This window comes from Lemur catta, chromosome 1 (assembly GCF_020740605.2).
Source record: "Lemur catta isolate mLemCat1 chromosome 1, mLemCat1.pri, whole genome shotgun sequence".
Lineage (NCBI taxonomy): Eukaryota > Metazoa > Chordata > Mammalia > Primates > Lemuridae > Lemur > Lemur catta.
Genome location: NC_059128.1, coordinates 29,436,220 through 29,457,634, shown reverse-complemented (window position 1 = coordinate 29,457,634; position 21,415 = coordinate 29,436,220). Strand labels below are relative to the sequence as shown.

Here is a 21,415-nt window from a genome sequence, read left to right as displayed (position 1 = left end):
TTGTTTCATTTCTTGCTCTCTCCTTTTAATTTTAGTGAAATTGAATGAAATAGAGGGAAGGGTGGTTTAGCGCTGGGGTTTTGGGTGAGTTTTTAAAGTTTATTTTTAAATAGGCAGCCTTCCCAGACTGACTGGGAATGTAGCAGAAGGCCTGAGAACCAGGAAGTGACACAGACCTGTTTATACCATCCCACTTGGAGGCCTTTGGAAAGTGCTCCACAGAGATGGTAAAAAGTAAACATAACTGCACCAGCCAGTTCTCTGGGGTTAGCTATTTTTGACCTAGAGGAGGTGTTTCCTGCACAGCTTTAAGTACTCTGAATACCAAAATTTAGCTCCTAAACATCCTCTTGAATGAAGGTGTGCAGACAAAATATTTGTTTGCTGTTACCAGACAGCGACATTCAGTGGTTCTAGGCAGACAAAATCATGAGATTATCAGTCGCCTCCCCACCACCCCACCGTTGTCTTTTTGGTGAATTGTTCTCCCATTGCTTTATCTTTCTTTGTCAGCAGCACTATGCATGCAAAACACGGTCCTCATAGCTCACTAAATGGGTGCATGAGTTCAAGGTTCAGTTCAAAGGTTTCTCTTTTACTTCTCCCCTGCTTTTATCAGAAGTCTTTATTCCTGTCTCCTCTGTGTTCTCATAGCATTTTTTTTTAAAAAAACCTTCTTTTGGGCCCTTGTTAACAATTTGACAGTGTTATGTGGATAAACATATAATTCCTCTCACGTAGATTGTGAATTCCTTGAGAGTAAGAACTGTGCACCATTTCATCTCTGTGATCACCCAGGCCTTGCATAGAAGACAGCCAGTAAATATTTGCTGAATTGCAGTATAGTCACTGGAAACACAGAGCCCTAAGAAGTCAGATTTAGCAAATCAGCTTCCCGGACTCTATTTGCCAAGTGGGTATTGAAGCCTGTTCCACTTAGCTCTGATGGGAACCAAGCAAAGGGATGTGATGACACATGAGATATATCTCTGGGGTCTGGGAACCAATTACAGCCACTTCCGCCAATCATCTACCTGGCCAAAACTTCAGGATTCTATATACCCTTTCCCCTCTCCTGTTTTGTATCTGCTGCTCCTTTGCAGATTTGTATTTTCTACACAAATTATGTCTTCTGAGTTTATATTTTTTTCCCTTTTACTCAACAGTATTTGTTGAGCAGTTTGGGGCACAGAGAGAATTGGTGGTCTGTGCCTGTGGTACATGCAGCCTGCAGAAGTTAAGTAACTATGAATGGGCTTCGGGGAGGGGTATGATTGGCTGTCCCTTTCGGGATCCAGGCAGTGATGCTAGGGGCTTAGAGGAAGCTCTGTGCCTGTGGGCTGAAGTCTGGAGAAGTTTTCCCAGAGCTAAGGGAACTAAGTTTGGAAAACAAAGAGCATAGAATCCTTTTCAGTAGGGAAGCAGGGGGAGGAAAGACTTCTAGGCCCCTTGGATTCCATTTTTCTGTAAAGTGGGGCAAATACCACCTATTTAATGAGGTAATAAGTGTGTATATGTGTGTTCCCTAGGTCCCCCAGACACTAATATTATTTTAGTATATTCACAGACATAGTTATTTAATTTGGGGAGGGGGGTAGTGCTAACTAGGTACCTTAAAAAATATTTTTAGAATTTGATGGGAAAGTACCTGGGAGGTTCACTTGTTTAACCTGTTGGCTGTTCTTTTGTCTAGACTAACATTGTGGATATGTTTCCAAACCAGCTGAAATGGTGCCCTCTGAGTGTCTAGTGGGGCACAGTCACAGCCTGTCACAGCAGGAAGGGGCCTTACCCAGCACGAATTTGAGCGCACACTGTTTCAGACACTGTCCTAGTCTCTCAGGTTTATCTTATTTCCACCTCAGAGCAACCCAATGAGGTGGGTATCGTTCATCCAGCTTATAGACAGACACTGAAAATAACTTCCCCTAGAGTAACAGTCCCCAACCTTTTTGGCACCAGGAACCAGTTTCATGGAAGACAATTTTTCCATGGACCCTGGGGAGGGGAGGATTTCAGGATGATTCAGGCACATTACATTTATCGTGCAGTCAAACCTCTCCGCTAATGATAGTCTGTACTTGCAGCTGCTCCTCAGTACTAGCATCACCGCCTCAGCTCCACCTCAGATCATCAGGCATTAGGTTCTCATAAGGAGCACACAACCTAGATCCCTCACACGTGCAGTTTACGGTAGGGTTCGAGCTCCTATGAGAATCTAATGCCCCTCACTGATCTGACAGGCGGCGGAGCTCAAGCAGTGATGCGCGCGATGGGGAGCAGCTGCTCCCTTGCCCACCACTCACCTGCTGCTGTGCAGCCCGGTTCCTAACAGGCCACAGACTGGTACCCGTCCTTGGCCCAAGGGTTGGGGACCACAGCCCTGGAGTACCAATTAATAATATCTGCCAGAATCTTTTTACAATCCCAGGCTCCCCAAGAGATATTTAGTTGAAGTGTTTCTCATTTGACCAGTGAGGAAACAGAGGCATGGGAAGTGAGTGTTGGCTCAAGGTCAGCCCATGTCCATCAATCATTGGTGAAGCTGGGACTAGAAAAGTGGTTTTCTGCCTTCAGTTCCAGAATTTATGGCAGGTGGAGTTCCCGCTCACAGGGGCTCTACCTCCTCTCCCATTTTTCTGTCCTGTCTTTTGTTCTGCTCTCTGCCCTTCTTCTCTCTTGTGTCTCTTCTCTCTTTCTCCCTGGGCCCCTGTAGCTCTGCAGTGATCCTGTGTGGAGGCTGGGTTTTTTTTTTTGTTAGATGTTTGTTATTTTTGGAAAGCACTTTAGGAACACTGTGTATGATGGGATGGCCCATACAAATGTGCTGATGGATTGATTAAGCTCTAAATGGGGAAGTGGACTGTTCTGGGTTTGCTGCAGTGCAGGGGGAGGTGGTCTGGGCATCAGTCTCAGAAGATGTAGGGGAAAGGGCCGCTCAGGCAGAACAATGAGGATAGATTTACCGTTTCTTCCAGTCAGAACTTTTGTTGACTTACATTTTTAGAGGAAATACTTTTGGGCCCTCCTGTTCCCTAGAAGACATTCCAGATTTCTTGGAACTGAAGGGGCCTTTGGGGATCATCCAGGTTCAGCCCGGAGCGCCATGAAGACTGGCTGACTTGCCTGAGGCCAATCCACTATCTAGTGGTGGAGCTGGGAGCTAAGGCAGGACAGGTCCCTGCTACAGTCATCCTGCTGTTAGATTCCAGAAGAGAAGCGCTGGAGACTGTTGGCGAGAAGGCTTCAGGATAGGGTAGTGTGTATGCTGGTGTTCCTGATGTCTAAAGCTTTGGGAACAATGTTGGGGGGTGGAATGTGATATCCCGAGTGTGTGGTGAGCAATTCTAGGGGAACAAGACAAGGGCACAAGGCATATCAAAGCAACTCAGAAGGACCTCTGAGGCTCTGCAGTGGCTTAGCTGGCATAAGAGGAAAGCTGAGGGTAAATGTGTGATTTACCCCCCCTCATGTGACTTGGAGGGGGTGAAATTTTAACAAAAGTTTGATGTTTGTGCCTTTTGGACTAGGAGCTGGAGATTAAAAGAAAATGGGTACGGTAACATTCTGGTCAGCAAGGATCTTGAAGTCCAATAGAAGAGTTTGTGGCTATTGAAGTGCCCGAGTGTTAGTGGCTCGAAGGAGAGGACAGGCTAGAGAGGTTAGTAGGATTGGAAGGATCCATGGAGCCACAGGGGGAAAAAGCAGAAGGCATCTCTAAGTAACTTAATTTTATCTTTTTGGGGGCAGGGGGAGTAGGAGGCATTAAGATCTGTTACATGTTTAGATATCTTTTAATACTGTAGCCTGGCCATTTCTGGGTGAGTGGGAGTCTGGAGGGGAGGCATTGAAGGAAAGAGAGGTAAGGGAGGGCCTGGGTAACTTTGGCCGTGTTAGTCACGTCTCTTACCATACTCTTCTGGGGAACTTTGGACTTCAAAGGGTTGGAACTTCTTATCATAGGCTGAAATGTAATTAGCTGGTTAAATTCCGTTCACACTTCTGGAACTGTTCTTTGTCCTCCCCCATCATGTGGCAGCATGCGGTTGGTGAAGATGGTTAATCAAAGAAATAAACTCTCTTGTTCTAGATTCTCACCACTACTGCCTCCATCCCCTTTCTTGATTAGTCTGAGGCAAGAAAAGCATTTATGTTGGTTTTATCTTCTCAGTTCCCTTTCCTAACTAATGGACAAAGGAGCCATGGTTTAGGAAATAATTTGCTCTAAAAATTGTATGTACACTGAGTTTGACTTCACCTACCCAGCATCTGGGAGCCCAGCCTGACTGAGTCAGTCCCCTCTTGCCTCTACAAAGGAGAGCTCAGTAGAGTGTGGGATGACCTCACACCTCCAGCAGGACTGTGGCATTCTCAGCAGGGGTCGTGGGCTGGGGAGGGCCCTGACATAGAGGTTGCCTAGGGAACAGGGTGCCCTGACTGCTTCACGGCTGGCCCCACTTGCTGCTGCTGCCTTCCCAAGCCAGGAGCAATTTTGGAAGGAGACTCCAGGCTCTTGGGTTAACCAGGAAGCATCCAGGGCAACAAGCAAGTAAACCATGTGAACCCTGGGCTCAGGTTGCAGGTTCTTCTTAAGACCAGAAGCTTGCCTTGCTTGTCATCTTTTCTCAGATAGCCCTCTGCTGTCTGTGGCTTTTGGCTAAGACTGTGAATAGAAGCCCTGGGTCTTTCTAGTTTACTGAGCATTTCCTAGTATTTTGTCCCTTTTCAGCCTTAGCGTATCCTAGTGAGATAGTCAAAGCAAGCAATAGCCCTATTTTACAAATGAGGAAACAGAGGCAGAGATGAGGTAAGTGGCTTCCCTCAGGTCAGAGCTGTGGCTCGAGGGCAGTGTTCTTCCTCATTGGAGGAACTTACGGACAGGAAATGAGTGTCATGACATCACATTCAGCAGGGTATAGTCACCCAGTTTTTGTTGTTCTGGGTTCACAGAGGTGGGAGAGGCAAGCCCCTGCCCCGTGAGGCTGACAGTCTAGCTCACGAGGCTTCCTGCTACCAACAAGCTGTTGGGGCAACAGCACTCGTTCCCAAGAAAGGATCAGAGGGGTGAATGCAGGTTTTCCATGACTCCTCCCCTGTGTTTTGGAGGGGAAAGCTGGCCACCAGAGGAACAGATGGGTTACAAGAAGAGAAGGGGAAAGCTGGCCACCAGAGGAACAGATGGGTTACAAGAAGAGAAGGGTGGAAGTGGTGAAGAATTCTGTGGCTGGGAGAGAACTTAGAACCTTAGAGCCTTTTTTGGATGTGGAAACAGAAGCCAGATAACCAGCTGGCTGGCGGCAGAGGCGGGGCTGGGTCTGCGGCAGGCCCTCTCTCTGTCTCACCTCTAAGTTTAGATGCTATATTCCTTGTGAGGTTGGGTGAGTGCTAGCTTTGAACATGAGGCTTGGTTCCAGGTTCCTCTTCAGTGATAATTGTTTTGAATTAGAAGTGGTCACTAGCATATTAATACTAAAGGAATACTGAAGCGAAAGTTTTTGTGTCAGAATTTCTCTAGGGATAATGAATGCCTAGTCTTAATTTGTTCTGAAACATTTTGCTTTTTATTTGGTATGCTAAGGTTACAATCCAAGGACAGAGTTTGTTTTATGCTCAAAACATATCATTTCTTAAAATTACTAGATTTATGGTGTGACCCTTTCTCTACAGTAGCTGGGTGGGTTCTCCTGCTCTGGGTGATGCTCTGGGTTTTTTTGTTTTTGTTTTTGTTTTTGTTTTTTGAGACAGAGTCTTGCTCTGTCGCCCCAGGTGGAGTGCAGTGGCGTCATCGTAGCTTACTGTATCCTCAAACTCCTGGGCTCAACTGATCCTCCTGCTTCAGCTTTCCAAGTGGCTGGGACTGCAGGTGCACACCACCATACCTGGCTAATTTTTCCTTTTGTAGAGATGGGGTCTCTTGCTCAGGTTGGTCTCGAGCTCCTGACCTTAAGCAGTCCTCCTGCCTCAGCCTTCCAGAGTTTCTAGAATTACAGGTGTGAGCCACCTTACCTGGCCTTTTTCTATTCTTGGTAGAGATGGGGTCTCCCTTTGGCTCAGGCTGGTCTCAATCTCCTGACCTCAAGTGATTTTCCCACCTTGGCCTCCCAGAGTACTAGGATTACAGGTGTGTAAGCTGCAGTACCAGGTCTTCTCTGGGGTCTTGAGGGTTAGTTTTCCTCTGAATTATTATTGAAGCAACAACCCCTGGCTTAGCCTTACATGTAAACACTCCATTAACTACCCTCCATTTCTCTTTTTTCTTTGCAAAGCCTCCATTTCCATCACCCCCTCTGTACTTGATCAGGTCTTAGGCTACATGGTGGAATTGGTCCCTTGCTCTTGACTCAGATAGCTGCTTAAGCAGTAAGGGAGGAGCCAGCTGTTTCTGTTAAAAAAAAAAAAAATCAGGAGCTCATACATGTACATCTTCTTCTACCCAGTTCCGTACTGGCTCCTCCCTACAGTATTCATGTGTTTGGCAAACATTTGCTCCCTGCCTGTCAGATGCCAGGCCCCATGCTTCCTGTTGAAGATTCCAAGTTGAGTAATTCATAGTCCCTGCCTTCAAGGAACTCTCAGCCTATTGAGGTGGGACAGATAAACAAATAGATGTAATAACCTGTTAAAGGTACAGTCATAGCTGGGTAAGAAGGGGTCATTTCTGCTGGGAGTGGGTGTGGTATGAAGTGTCAGGAAAGAATTCCTTCAGGAGGTGACCCTTGTGCCATACCCTTGAAGTGACTATTGCAGGCAGCAGGAACACAGGTTCTTGAGGTTTATTTGAATGTCAGTTTGTTGAGGGAGGAGACCAGCAATCTATAGGAAGGCCTTGTTACGTTAACTTTATATTTTGTCTGAATAGGTAATGTGTGTACAAAGCATAGCACTAAAGGAGATTAAAAGCGAATATGTGCAGTGAAAAATGTTTTTCTCCTTCTCTAACTGTTAACCACTCAGTTCTTCTCCCTGAAGGCAATTGTTAGTTACCAATTTCTTGTGTATCATTCCAGAGGGGTTTTCAGTGCATATAGGTATATGTGTGTGTGTATCCTTTAAAAATACATGCATATGTGCAAATGATTTTCTTCGTGAACTAATCTTAGAAGTCATTCTGTATTAGCACAGATTGAACTACCCTGTTCTTTTTAAACCACTGGTATTCTTTTGGGTGCACTATAACTTATTTCACTAGTCCCCCTTTGATGAAATTTAGATTGCTCCAATCTTTTGCCGTTACAAACCATGAAGTGAATATCCTTCATATATGTCATTGGAGATGTGATTTCAGGGGACAGATTCTAGAAGTTGAATTGATAGGTCAGAGAATATGTGCATTTTGGGAACAGATATTATCAAGTTGCCTTCCAATGAGCTCTACTTTGATGACAAAATACTGAATGTACTTTATCACTTGGCCCCACAGTACTTCTGCTCCCCCCAGTCCTCTAAGATCCCTGCCACAGCGTTCTTCCAGAATGAATTTGGTCTTGTAACAGCCCTGTTTAGAACCCTTGCAAGCACCACATGGTTTTCAGGGTAATGTTGAAACCCTTTGGGTTAGCCCCTGCTTCCAGCCTCCTCCAGGAGTACTGTGCACCCATGGTACTCTGATCCACTTATATTTGGTACTTCCTTTTTTTCCTTCTTTTTTTTTTTTCCCACTAGACCCATCCTTTAGGACTCAGCTTAACATCACCTTCTCTGGGTAGTCTTTCCTCATGCACAGAACACCTAACCACTATATGTGGCCTCATCCATTCACTACTTAAATATTTGTTGTGCACGTGCTGTGATGTGGCACACACAGGTATCATTCTTGACGATCCACTGGTGTTGCCTTCAGGGGATGATGACTGCCTGGTAGGGTTACCAGATGTGGCTACATGTAAAACGGCAGCACCAAAGGGCCCATCGCCAACTCTGTCACTAACCAGCTGGGGCCCTGGTCATATCCTTTAACTTCTTTGGACCTTGGTTTGCCATCTGTCAAATGAGACTGAAGCTCAATGAACTCTACGGTACCTGCGGCTGAGGTCTTATTAAGATTGAACAGCAACAGCAGCCAGTGTTTACTGAGGACTTACAAAGTGTCAGGCACTTTGTCTATTCTAATCCTACGTCTTTGCCCTGCAGAGACAGTATGGTTACTATCCCCATTGTACAGATGAAGAAACTGAGGCTGAGAGTTATTGTGACTTGGCCACAAGGTCATAATAGAGGAAACAGATTTGAATCTAGGCATTCTGACTTTACTGTTCTTAGCCACATACATGTATACCTAATGTATACGTTATGCATTACACACATAAACACACACACATACAACAGAGTTTTGTGTACTATTTTCAGGCACTCACAAGTTCTACCCCAGACCTCTTCATGAAGCACCCGTGTTCCACAGCTTTAAAGGCTCATATTGGAGTCTGGGTAAAGCTGGGAGCAGAAGACTGCTACAGTCACAGTTATTAGAGGGAAGTGGGTGAGGACAAGTGGCTAGCTCTGTTCATGAGCCCCTGGCTAATGCTTATTGAAGACTCTCGTAGCTGCTCTTCCTTCTGACTGAGACATTCATGTTGCTGTTTTCAGTTACCCTATTTAGGAGGAGAACATAGGCCTGAGTCAATCTCCAGACATGGATTAAAATCAGATCTGGTTAGTATCCCTGGCAGAGTCTCAGGAGCATCCTTTATTAGGGTTCTAGATGGCAGATTCCCTTATCTGTGCACATAAAGCCTTATTAATGGGGAAGGGTGTGTGTGTGGAATTAAAAAAAAAGTGTAATACTATTTAGAATACCTGTTATAAACTGGAATAAATGAGTAACTGGCAAATGAAATAAAATAATTGAACTAAAATTAATAGTCCCACATCATATTGTATCATCAACCCAGCTGCCTCCCTAAAAGGCATGTAGAAAATAATCCTAAAAGTGCTGACCCCAGATTTTTTTTTTTTTTTTAAGATGCTGGTTCCTACTCTTCTGAAGTCTATCTGAACCAGAGTGGGTGGTAGGGCTAATTAGCAATTACAGCCCTTCCTCCACCCCCCACCCCACCCCCGTCATTGTCAGGGTCAGCCAACAGAATGTGGTCACAGGTGTGTCAGTGAGCCTTGATTAATTGGTCCATTTTTGAGATTCAAGGCTGTCGAGTCAGATCCTCGGGGGCTCATCCAGCCTCTGGTGGTTTAGCAAGCAGGCTGAGCCCTCAGCTCCCACTGCTGCATTCCTTCTCTAGGCGGTGTATTTCCCTCTTTAAGACATGTGTTCTCTCTCTCTCTCTCTCTCTCTCTCTCTCTCTCTCTCTCTCTCTCTCTCTCTCTCTCTCTCTCTTTTTTCCCTTTTGGTTAGTTGAACTTGTTCTGAGTCCAAGTGGCAAAGGCAAAGCTTAACTCAGGCGTAGCAGCTCTGTGTCAACAGCCACCTTTGCTCCTCTGTGCTGGAGCCTGCTGGGCAGTTTCGGAAAGCTCTGCTGTGCCTGACGGATGTCCAGGTGAAACGTGTCCGCGTGAAACAGAGCCCAGTCTCCTGGCCCTGTTGAAAAATCTGGCTCTGGGATGCTGATGGCAGCTTGCTGCAAGCCCTGGCATTTCCCCAGGGAGGAGTTGAAAAGCCACTTCTGTGCTTGTCTCTCCTGGCAGCAGGGTTTCAGTTGCTAGAATTCTTTCAACTTCGTATGTGATTATTGCTTTCTTACCAAAGTGACTGCTTTTAACTAACTTATGGCTAAAGTTTTCACTTTACTCATGTCTTTGTTTTCCGTTTGTTTGTTTTAGGTGAATCTATCCCTGGCTGACTTCAGGATTCTTACTTCTGGATTTTTAATTTTTTCTCTTAAAAAAAACTTGGACGGATAAAAGATGTGCCATGGCAGGATAGCACCAAAGAGCACCTCAGTGTTTGGCGTGGCCTCCGTGAGACATGGAGCATTCCTTCCGGTGGTGATTCTTAGCACCCTGCTTGGAGATGGACTCGCTTCTGGTAAGTCCTGACCTGCCTTCTGTGTTTGGGAGGGAGAAGACTTAATACCACGGTTTCTCTGGAAGGCTAGGATAGGGGACTCTCCTTCTGGCAGGGCTTTCGTGCTGTGGTATCTAGAGGAGAGAGCCTGTCCTTCCAGGGCCTAATAAGCCAGCTGGAGGAGGGCTGTGTGGGAACCTGCTGGTGACAACCTGTCACCCCCCCTCTCTCCTACAGTAGTCATTATCAGGCAGGACAGAGGGGCAGGGTTCAGAGCACGATATACAGGTAAGGGTGCAGGCTTGGGAATCAGACTACTGCGTTCTACTTGTTACAGCCCATGCCTCCTACTTGCTTACTCTGTGACCCTGAGCAAGTCCCTTTACTGCTGTAAGCCTCAGTTTCCTCAGCTGCAGAATGGGTTACTAATGGTATTTACCTCATTGGGTAGTTGTGAAGATTGAGATAACATAGTAAGCCCTTAATGATTGTTAGCTCTTTTTTATTTGTTTCTTGTCTTTCTGTGCTTTTTCTCAGAATGAGTACATAGTTGAGGTCCTGTAATTTAGCGACAGTAAGACCTGGTTTGCTGACACTGTAAACATTGCGATCTTGGACAAGCCACTTATCCATTTTCAAGCTCAGTTTCTCCCTCTGTCAAATGAAGGGGTTGACCTAGATAATCTGTAAGGTCACTTCTAGCTCCTTCAGTTTATGCTTTCATGATTCTGAGTGCTTTCTGATTGAACATGGTGAGCTGGTGGGGCACTAGCAGGGGCTAGAAATGCAGCACTGAGCCTTTTTGAGTTTGTACAGTCCTTGTTGTCTTCAACAATGTTCCAAAGACCCTAAGTTCTCTTTGTGTGGTCCTCTTTAGGAAGGACATGTTGGGTGTGTATAGCAGGTCTTGGGGTGGTTTGCCAGAACCTGCTTCTGGGTCTGTGAGCCCCAGTATCATCATTGAGCTCTCCTGTAATGGTGTTCCTACCAGACTTCTTTAGAAACACATATGACAGTTTCCTTGGACAGCGCTCCCTGGAGAGAGATCTCAGAACTAGATTCTGGGACGGGACTTTCTTGAGAGTGTTGGGGGAGTGGTATATTGTGGCTGTAGAGTTCCCATAGCTCAGTGCTATCTCTTCCATTCCCTTTCTATCAGCTCCCACCACCTACTTACCCAGCACATACAGATAATAGTGTAATCTCATTTTTCTTTTGAATTGTTGGGAGAAACAATTACAATTTTTTTGTTCTATCATAGCTTTCCCTACCACCCACACACAGATTTCCTTTTCTTTTGCCTCTCCTTCCTCTCCCTCTGACATATAACCCAAACCTTTCTTTAGCCATGAGGAGCCCCTGGCACAACCCAGGGGGCCATGATGTTTGGGACCCCAGGGTGTGGCCATCATGGTTATATTGAAAAGAAGGAAAAGAAGACCAGTCTATGGAACTGGAGACCATTATCCTAAGTGAAGTATCTCAGCAATGGAAAAACAAACACCACATGTACTCTCTAATAATTGGGAGCTAATTGATGGGCATACAGGGGCACAAGGAGATGTAAAGGTCATTGGAATTCAAGAAGGGGGAAGGGAGGAGGAGGGAAGGAGTAACAACCTACCTGTCAGGTACAATGAACACTATTCGGGTGATAGGCTACACCAATGTGAAGCAGGGCTTACTTTTGTAGGGCTACTCCAAAACTGAGGAAGCCTCTAGAAGTGGTAGTTACAGAACCACAGAGCATAGAGACTCTATCTTATTCATCACTGTGTCTCTAGAGCAGAATTTGGTAAACTGTGGCCAATGGGGTTGGGCCTACCTGCTGTCTGCTTTTGTGTGGCCTTCGAGTTAGTCATCTATATTTTTAAATGATTGAAAAAACTCAGAAGAAGATGATTTCATGAGATGAAAAAATTTATATGAAATTCAAATTTCAGTGTCCATAAATAATTTCATTGGAACACAGCCATGCTCATTTATGTATATATTATCTATGATTGCTTTTGTGTTACAGTGGCAGAGCTGAGTAGTTGTGACACAGACCATGTGGCCTGCAAAGCCTAAAATACTTGGCTCTTTATAGAAGGGATTCTTCCCCCTGCCCTACCCTCACCTCCCAGCCCAGAACAAATGGTGCTCAATAAGTATGAGCATGAATGGAATGACTGTCAGAGCAGGAAGGAAGGAAGGACTGTTCAGAGCCCGGTTGGACTTCAGACTGTGCACTTGCTGCCCAGGGCCTTACAGCTAATGGTAGAGCTGGGAGCTGACCTGGTACCTGGCATATTCCTGCAACTTGCCTCTTCCAAGGCTCCTCTGGGGAAGTTACCCTGGCATGTTGCAAAGCGGTATTAGTGGCAGAAAATTAAGCATCTGAAGTCTTTAGCCTCTTTAGCTTCATTAAGCCATCCTACTTACCCTCACCCTGCGTTTTGTTGGCTCCACCCCCTTCTCATTCCCCTCCCCACCCCATTTTCCAACTACCCACACCTTCCCAACTTTCCATCCAAGGCCTGAAATCAATTATCAGGTTCCAGACTGGCCGGATAAAGGGATTATTATTCTCCAATGTGGAAGAATGTGTCTGTTTGTAGTGTGGGCTCAGACCAGGATGGGAAAGTTGGCTCTGTTGTTTTCTTTTCCCTCCCCCATCTGCAAAGACCCCTCCCTTCCTTGCCACCCCAACCCCCAAGTCTTTCCTGCTCCCCATAAAGCACATGTCCTGACAGGGAATAGATTGCAGGCAGGGGAAGGGGTTTCACCATTGCTTAGATCCAGTGCGCCAAGTTGCTGCCAATGTTTTTCCCTCTCTCTGGAATAGCTTCTGGGGGAGGGAGATGCCCTTTCCTTGGCCTGAAACCCAGAGCACACCTGTATGGCTGTGCCTGCCATGAGCAGTGTGCCAAGCAAGCTTGCCAAGAAACCAAGACTCTCAGGTACCCCAAAGCCAAGGAAAGGCAGTTCAGTTCAGGAAAAGCCCTTCTTTCCCTTCCTGCCTTTCTTACCTGTTCCTGTAGCTGCTCCTGAACACCCATTCCAGAGACATTTTAAAATGGAATATTTGTAAAATACACAGCCTTGTTATCCAGTGAGCTGTAGTAGACCCTGGATATGCATGTGTGTGCATGCACATTCATGACTCTGAGAATCCCACTGGACATGGGTTAATGGGCATCCTCCAGGGCCAGTTTGTTCACATAGTCTCTCGTCATAAATACCACAGTCATTCTCTGGTCTTGATCATAATCTCAGGTTTAGTAGAAAAGAATCACATATGAAGGGCCACTTGAATTCTAGGGTAGAATTATGTCACATTTGGGGTTAAATTTCCATACTGGTTTCTCTATTTGCAGCTCAGGATTTGCAGTTTTCAACAGAGAAGGTGTTAGAGAGGCATTAGGTCTGGCTTTCCCTTGGTCATTCCTTTAAATGGGGAGAATTATTGAAAGGTTTCCTTTTTAGGAGTGGCAAAAGGAATCGTATCTTATTCTTCACACCCAGTCACACCATGCAGTGGGAAGACCAGAATTAAAAATAAAATCTGTGCACATGCTACCCAATTTGCCTTTCTTGGACTGGAGAGAGATTAAGATCCCAGCCTTGCAGCAGCATCTCTCAGGTCTCACAACTCTACCTGTGATCTTAAGAAACTTGCTGTGTGACCTTAGGTGAATCACATGACCTCTTTGTGTCTTCTATAAAACAGAAACAGTGATCCTTAAGAATATTGGGTTGGCGCTGTTGTGTAGACTAATACGAATGATTAGAGAGCATGTGGCATTTAAATGTGTGATGTAAGCCCCAAATAATAACAACAACAGAGTTGGTATGTGACCTACTGTTGAGTCATGCTGCACAGTAGACTTTATGCAGATGACATTCTGTGCTGTCATTAGAACACAGAACTGAAGGTGCAAAAGTCCCTGGGTTGAGGATAAGAGATTTTGGAGCAGGTGTCAAATTTGACCAGTGAGGAGAGATTGATTATTTCAGGAATGCTGTTTGCCTTCCAGAAAGCTCATGTTTACATAGTTTGATGATCTCAACCTAACTGGCTTGCTGACTCATAAAAAGCTTTTGGTTTGAATTCTTTTCCTTTCATGAGAAAACTCAATATTTTACTTGTTTCAGACTTTTTCCCCCACAAAATGTTGCCATGGCATGTTAGGCCATGTTAAACTAATCACATGATCACCTAGATCATGAGAACCAGTTTCCTTGGGAGATGACATGGCTTTGGCCCTTAGCATTGCTGTGGCAGAGAGATGTTGGCAGGTGGCCTGGCTCACATCATGTCCGAAGGGACCCGAGTCAGAGATAATGTCCACTGAGCTGAGAGGAAAGGACAAATAGGAAACAATATGCATAGAGCATCATTTCTGTGCCAGGCTCTGTGTTATCCCATATAAAGCTCTCAGAACACCTGTACGCTAGGTGGCTATGTAACCATTTTATGAAAGAGAAACTGAAGCCAAGAGAGAGGTTAGATAACTTGCTCAGAGACAGATGATGGTAAGTGGTGAAGCTGGCTGGGATTTGTGCCCAATGTGTCTGACTCTGTTGCCCATGGTCTTTGCTGGGAACCACACTACCTGTGCCCGAGTGCCAGGCTTCTCTGCGACCCATTGCTTGTGTTTCCTGATGGAAGCGCTCAGATCAGCCTTCAGAGGATTACCATGACAGAGGAAGGAAGATACTGTCTGTGTCCTCTCCCCATGCATAAAAAGGATACAGGAGTCATCTTTGGGTTACCACGTTTCCCTCTGTGGTTGTTTCTGTTCTCATCTACAGTGGCCCTTGGTTGTTTGGTTCCAGTTTAGGCACAAGGTTTGCCAAGGTGGTTCTATTCTTAGAAAGGAACAATAGGGACCATAACAAATTGTTTGCTAAATGAGGGTGTAGTTCCCAAAACATCCGCAGAGCATCTTCCTGTCAGCTGCTGATGAAAGTGATGTAATCTCTCCATGCTGTAATTACCTATGACTATAAAAAGACTTGGGGATTGTGGTGGGAGGCTGGATGGGTCATTATAGGGCTTGTTGAACCCTGGTGTCAAGAAAAGACATTGAGAAATCTTCCTCTGCAGACTAATTATTGTGCCATGTTTAGAACAATATAGGCACATGATACCTACCACCCTTGTATTTTAACTTTCCAACAAAAGAAACCAGGAGTCCACCAAGGCAAACACCTAACTGGGTCTTGATTGGGTTAAAGCCCTCATTAAACATAAATTCTGTCTGCTGAGCAGTGGTGCCCCACTACCCTGGCCTAATTTGCCAGCTTAGAGATGATTATTCTTACCTGATTGACTCTTTCTGCAAAAGGGGGTTCCAGGGTGCTAATAAAAAAATTAGCGTTAGCATCTGGAGTCTTTAATGATTTTAGGTAGGTTTCCAGATGAACTCCTCCACCATCTCTTACCCACTGAGAGATTCCTTTCCTCTGCATCACTTGGGAGCGTGAGCCTGCAGAGACTGTGAGCAGCCCTCCAGGTCCAGGTGGCCTGTGCGGGTGTGGTGTGGCCGGCTGCCTGGACTGTGGCCAGATCAGAAGTAACCATGGCCTGTGTCAGGTTTAGGTTGGGGGCCGGAGGAATAGCAGCACTATCAGAGAAAACCTTTCTGTGGTGTAAAGTGAATAAGGGGTGCCCTGGCTGTTGACTTCTTCCCAGCCCTGTTCATCAACCTCACCTTAAGCCAGTTTAACCCATGAAAATCTGAATTCACTGGAAGACAAGGGGGAGATTATAACTTTTTTTTAAAAAAAGCATTGTCCCTAGAATTTCTCGCATGGCAGTCTCTGATCAGGTGGAATGGGATTCAGTTCTTACACACCTTAAAGTAACAGCCACAGAGATCATGGGTGTAGCTTGGTATTTTATCTGGTTGCTTTTATGCTTCAACTCTCCAGCATATTGTTTGGAGAGGCAGTGTAGTCTGATTAAATGCCTGGAGTCAGACTGTCTGGGTTTGAATACTGCCTCTATTCCTTGATACCTATATTACTCTGGATAATTCTCCTGACCTCAATGTCTGTATTTCCCCAGAATGGGGATGATAATAGTGCCTGCTTCATAATATTGTGAAGATTAAATAAGATAGCATAGGTAAAGTGCTTGGAACATTACCTGGCACACAAAGTAGTAATTCTCACATTAGAAGATCAGATTCTAGTACCAACTGATACTATTCTACACTTCTGGTTTTTATGATGCCACAGCTAATTGGTTCAGACAGACTCAGGGTTGGAAGGTGCTGCTTGTTTCTTTTGTATCTGTTGGATTCTGTTTGATTCCATTCCATGCATACTGAATAGAGTTAGCTCCGTGATATTCATGAGGTTTTCCTAAGTCCCTAAATTCTCAAATACCATGTGTCGGTATCCCGTACATGAAGATGAGCAGAAAAGAGCAGCAGTGCCCCTTTGAGATGCTGGTGCTGGAGGTCAGCTCGGTGGTCTCACTGTAAGCTGTTCTCTTCAGGGAGGCTGCCATGTTGGCATTTCAGACCTGGTGTTCCTGAGAGCTGCTATTTGTTAGGAACTTTTGGAGTCAGTTTTTTTGGAGAAAGGGTCTCACTGTATTATCTGGGCTAGAGTGCAGTGGCATCATCACAGCTCACTGCAACCTCCTCTCCTGGGCTCAAGTGATCCTCCTGCCTCAGCCTCCTGAGTAGCTGGGGCCAGAGGTGTGTGCAGCCATGCCTGGCTAACTTTTTTTATGATATCTTTTGTAGAGACAGGGTCTCAAACTCCTGGCCTCAAGCAGTCTTCCCCCTCAGCCTCCCAAAGTGCTGGGATTACAGGCATGAGCCACTGCACTGGTCCTGGAGTCAGTTTTGAAACTTTATAATTAAATGTGAGAATGACAAGGGTCATTTCTTTTAAAAATATATTTTATTTCATCAGCACAGTGATATGATTAAAGGATTATGTTTTAAAAGATTCCAAAACACATCTGGGTGGGAGAATACGGTACTAGATTTAAAAAATAAGAACTCTCTTATCTTTTCTCCATTTGGTAGTCCTTTTGCTTCCTCGGGGTTTTGTTAGCTATATTTGTCAACATTTCTTCTTTTAAGAGCCTTTTTCTACCTAGATTCATTGACATTCCCAGAGATGGAGATTTTTCCCTTGTTTAACTTTTTTGACTTGTAAGCTTTGCCAGTAGTCAAATCTTTTAAAGTACAATTGTTTAATCATTCAAATTCTGGGAAGTATTGCAGGGAAGATAAACAGATTCTCTTCAGAATTTCGTCTTTGAAAAGCTTTTTTTTTTTTTTTTTTTTTCATTTTAAATTCACAGAAGTATTTTAGGCATTTCAATGGGAGGAGGGACACAGAATGTGTTTCAGGAAGTTATGGCCATGTACAAGCAGGGTTATAAAATAATTCAGCTTTATCCTTTGTTATTCTAAGTAACAAGTGACACTATGAAATACAAAGGGCCTGATCACTTCTTCGCATGTCAGTAGACTCATGTCACCTTGGGAACCGGCAGGACCTGTGTGTTTATTGTCACTGTCTGAGTTCTGACAGTTTGGCCTTGTGGACTCTGGCCATGGTAGGAGGAACAAGAGAATGTCGTTGGGTTTGTTGCGCACTCTGGACGAGGACTGAGTGGGTGAGGATCAGCCTGTCGGTGTTTCCTGGGCACTGGTCTAGGCACAGAGACATTTGAGAGCAGAGAGGAAAAAAGCCTTGGATCTCTCTTCTTGCCACTTGCTCGCATTAGAATCCAGAGGCTGGGTTGCAGAGGACCCAGTGATGTCTTGAGCCAGTTCAGGCCCACTGAACCTCCTTGATAACCAGGCATGGTTGTCAGAATTGCTAATTAGGTGCCCATGGAGTTAGCCGGGGACTTCAGTGGGCTGTGTGTCCTCTGCTTATACTCCTCACAGGGTCGACCCTCTCAGTCTCTGAGTTTTGAAATATTCTATACACAGTGTCCCTTGTTCTTAGTTCTTGCTCTTGGTTGTGTGTGTGTTTGCACATAAGCTTATTGAAGGCAGGGACAAAATCCGTTATATGTTGCTTTTTTGCTGTAACCAGGCCAGTAATCATCCCAGGTGGATCCAACAAACATCCTGTGGAAGGTGCTTCATGGGTGGGGCCACCCCACCAGGGCAGTCTGCAGAATCATGGCTTGTCCTTCACGTGAGGAAAGCAGGACCAAGTCTAGGACCCTGTGAGCAGTAGCAGCCCATAGGGCCTTCCACTGCTTTATGGTTTCCTGTCGCATTCTGTCCCCTCTGGGTTGCAGGTGGTGGGGCTGTCCTGTGGGGAAAAGAGACGGCTGGGCAGGCTGCCTAGAAAGAGTGCATTGTAGAGTATGCTACCTTGTAGCCTGGGCGGGGATTTGTCCTCCTAGGTAATGAGGAGGGACCACTGGGGAGTGCAGATAAGGTAGAAGAATGTATGTGAAAACCATGCTAGCTCTAAACATAGCCTGACCTATTAGAGAGGAGCTGGAGAAGTGCCACTTGGGTGGGTTTGGCTTCACTTCCTTACCCATTGCCTTTACAACCACAGCTTCCTTTACCTGTTTCTCCAGATCAAGTTTAAGGGACTGCTTATTCCCCTTTCCCTGAACATGAGCACCGTCAAGCCTGTTCTGACCCTTTCTTGTGGCTAGAATCCCACTTCTTCCTTTTCCCTCCCATACTTGTCTTTATCCTTCAAGGTCCAGCTTAGAGTCGCCTCCTTTGTGGGACATCACCCATCCCCTTACCACTGGAATTATTAGGGTTTGGAGAAAGGAGAGTAGGAGGCTTTGTGTGTATTTTCTTGAGTGAAATTAACAAGAGCTCCTAATCTCAGTCCTTTTTCTTTGGAGGATGTCAGAGAGGGTTTCCTAGGAGCAGGATTAGAATTCCTAGAATCTCAACTGTCTTTGATTTTAAAGGATTGGATAGCTTGTGAAGACTTCTAGAAATTGCAGCTTTAGGGAACTCAGACCCTTTGGTCTACAGATGATGGTACATAACTGTATAGACTTGCACCAAACCCAGATGACCCAGGGTTCCCAGGGTTGCTGTGGGACAAATTGGGTTTGGTATTTTCATGATCAGCATTAACTCCTTTAACAAGTACGTGTTGACATGAGGTTGGCAGGGAGGACAGCAGGAGGTGTGTAATGCCATGGAAGGCTTTCTGGGGACCACGTACCAGGCTGGATCTTGATGGACGTTAATGACATGTGCGTAGCCTGTGAGAGGAGGGCAGCAGCAGCCAGGAACTGTGCTCTGCACCAGAGGAGTGCAGAGCTTATGGTTTAGTACTCTAATTTATTCCTCAAGTACTTGTTGAGCTCGTGCTGAGTGCCAAGACTGTGCCAGCTACCGAAAATAGAACAATGTCACGTGATGCATGCTGTGATCAGGGAAATCATGGCACTACACTGGAATGCTACTGGGTGGGGCTCCTGACCCAGTTTGGGAGGGTCACAGTAGGCTTTTCTGGGGGGAAACCTGTTCAGGTTCCCACTGTGACCTGAACAAGCTCTGCTGGAGTAGCCTAGCATCAAAGGGTTAAAGAAGAATAAATACTAGTTAATGGATCAAGGGGTTGAGTGAGTCTAAACAGGGAAGTAAAGAGGGTTGGAGGGGGGATGTTAATTTTAGGAACAAGTTGTGGGACAAGATCAGAGATGAGCAGAATGGCTCCTGTTTGCCCAGGTGACAGGAAGTGATAGGCTAGGAAAGGCTGCCCTTCCAGCCTGCCCAAGGGGAGGGTCATTCAGGACAGTCCTCGCTTCTATCCCCTAATCATCTGCCCCAGCTCCCCCAACCCATGGGAGGCGTGTCTGACAAGGGTTCCCTGTTTCAGCAAGTCTTACACTCCGTGCAGGGTCCCCTGTGGGTTTTAGCTGGCGTCACGAATTCCATGGGGAGGCTGGAGGGTGTGGGAGGTCCTTTATTGATGGGGGAAGGGAGAAGAGTGGAGGAGCAGCTGGCATCTGGGCTGTGCGGATGTATTGCAGGATTCATCATCTTGCACTGTGCTGGGGTAATGGGAGAAGTTGGAGTGAGGACTGTCTGTGATTTGATGTGTTTGGAGGTGCAGAGAACTGTTATGACTTCAGTCACAACAGTTCAGATTTCTTCAGAGTGGCTTTCAGCAAGGGAACCGTTTCTTTGTGCTCTTATTCTCAGTACCTTGTTAGGCAGTTTAGAGTCTTTGCGGTTCACCTGGCCCCTTCTCTCTCGCATTCAGAAAATCTGTCACCAGTAGTGGCAGACTCTGGCTTTGCAGGAACAGTTAAGATTGTGTTTAATAGGATTAAGTGAGATAATATATGTAAAAGTGCGGTGTAAACAATAAAAGTCTATTCCAATGCAAGGCATTATTATAGTGCTGTTTTTTTCAGCCAGTATCTCTTTTCTGAATTGCTCAAAGCACCTGGTTAACACTAACTGGTTAATCCACCATATACCACACTTTGAGAACCACCAATTTACACTTAGGCTGAACAAACCTTCCTAATCCTTTTCAGAGCAGATTTTGGTAAGGTGGGGATGGAGAAGTGGAGAGATCTTGAACCCACTGGGAAGAGAGGTAGTTCAGAAACAGGATGCTACAGGTGGACCATCCTAATATTAAAACTGAGGAAAGGTTAAATAATTAAGGGAGGATGCTGGCAGGTCTATCTCTTGTTTTCTCCAGGCTGGTCTGGTTCTTGCCAACTACCCTACAGAGAGAGAAGCCAGACCTGGTGAGCCCCTTCATTTCTTATTCTGTCTTCTGAGGCTGCAGTGAGCTCTAAAAGTCTGCATTTTTGGAAGCCTTTCCTCAGCGTGGGCTCTGTGGTGTGAAGAACAGGACCCTGAGGGGGGTCCTGGGAATCCGCCTCTAATGAGCAGTAACTGGAGACACCTCACGTTGCTCAGGGGTGACGTGAGCTTGGACTGGCTCTCCAGTGCCCTTTGAGCTCTATACTCTGGTTCTTTAATGCTTTACCTTGACAGCTTCCTCCCCAGGGTCAGGAACCTCTTGCTTGTTACTTGTTTTTAGTTTTTCTGTGTGTGAGAACTTCTGTTGATCAGAATCCCATCCAGAGACTGGCTTGCCAAAAGCAAAACTAGAGACAAGTTTGGGAATTGGAGAGAATAACTTTTCTTTTTGGAGTCTTTGGCATCTGCAGTTGTGCTGCTTCTGTAACACCTGCCTCCATGGAGGAATGACTGCGCATCCCTGTCACGTCTGATCCTTTTCTCCAGACATCTCACTCCACCGCCAGGCTTCACCGGCTGTGTGATCAGTTCTAATTCCCGGGGTGCTCAGGATTGTGGCTCGGCATTCTCACTGCCGGGCCGGCACAGTGCTTGGCTCTTGGTTGGCCTCTGTACTCGTTTATTGGGTGGATGGAATAGGGGGTTGCATCTAAGTACCTCCTCTTTTCTTCAGTGTCTCCCTTCTTAACTTGGTACGGTTGTCTTCCTTTGCCCTCCCCTT

The 21,415-nt window shown here is 45.7% G+C and overlaps 1 protein-coding gene across 2 annotated transcripts in view; it reads left to right on the top strand.

Annotated features, from left to right (window-relative positions):
- The window catches only part of SUSD6 (sushi domain containing 6), an 88,706-nt gene that overhangs the window by 30,535 nt on the left and 36,756 nt on the right, over positions 1-21,415 (top strand). Inside the window, exons 1-2 of one of the 2 annotated variants that reach the window (XM_045564840.1) lie at positions 9,440-9,488; positions 9,772-9,976. In XM_045564840.1, the coding sequence (XP_045420796.1) occupies positions 9,856-9,976 (121 nt within the window). In that variant the 5' untranslated portion in view covers positions 9,440-9,488; positions 9,772-9,855. Of the gene's footprint in view, positions 1-9,439; positions 9,489-9,771; positions 9,977-21,415 lie in introns of those variants that run through there. The other variant, XM_045564830.1, reaches the window with a different exon arrangement.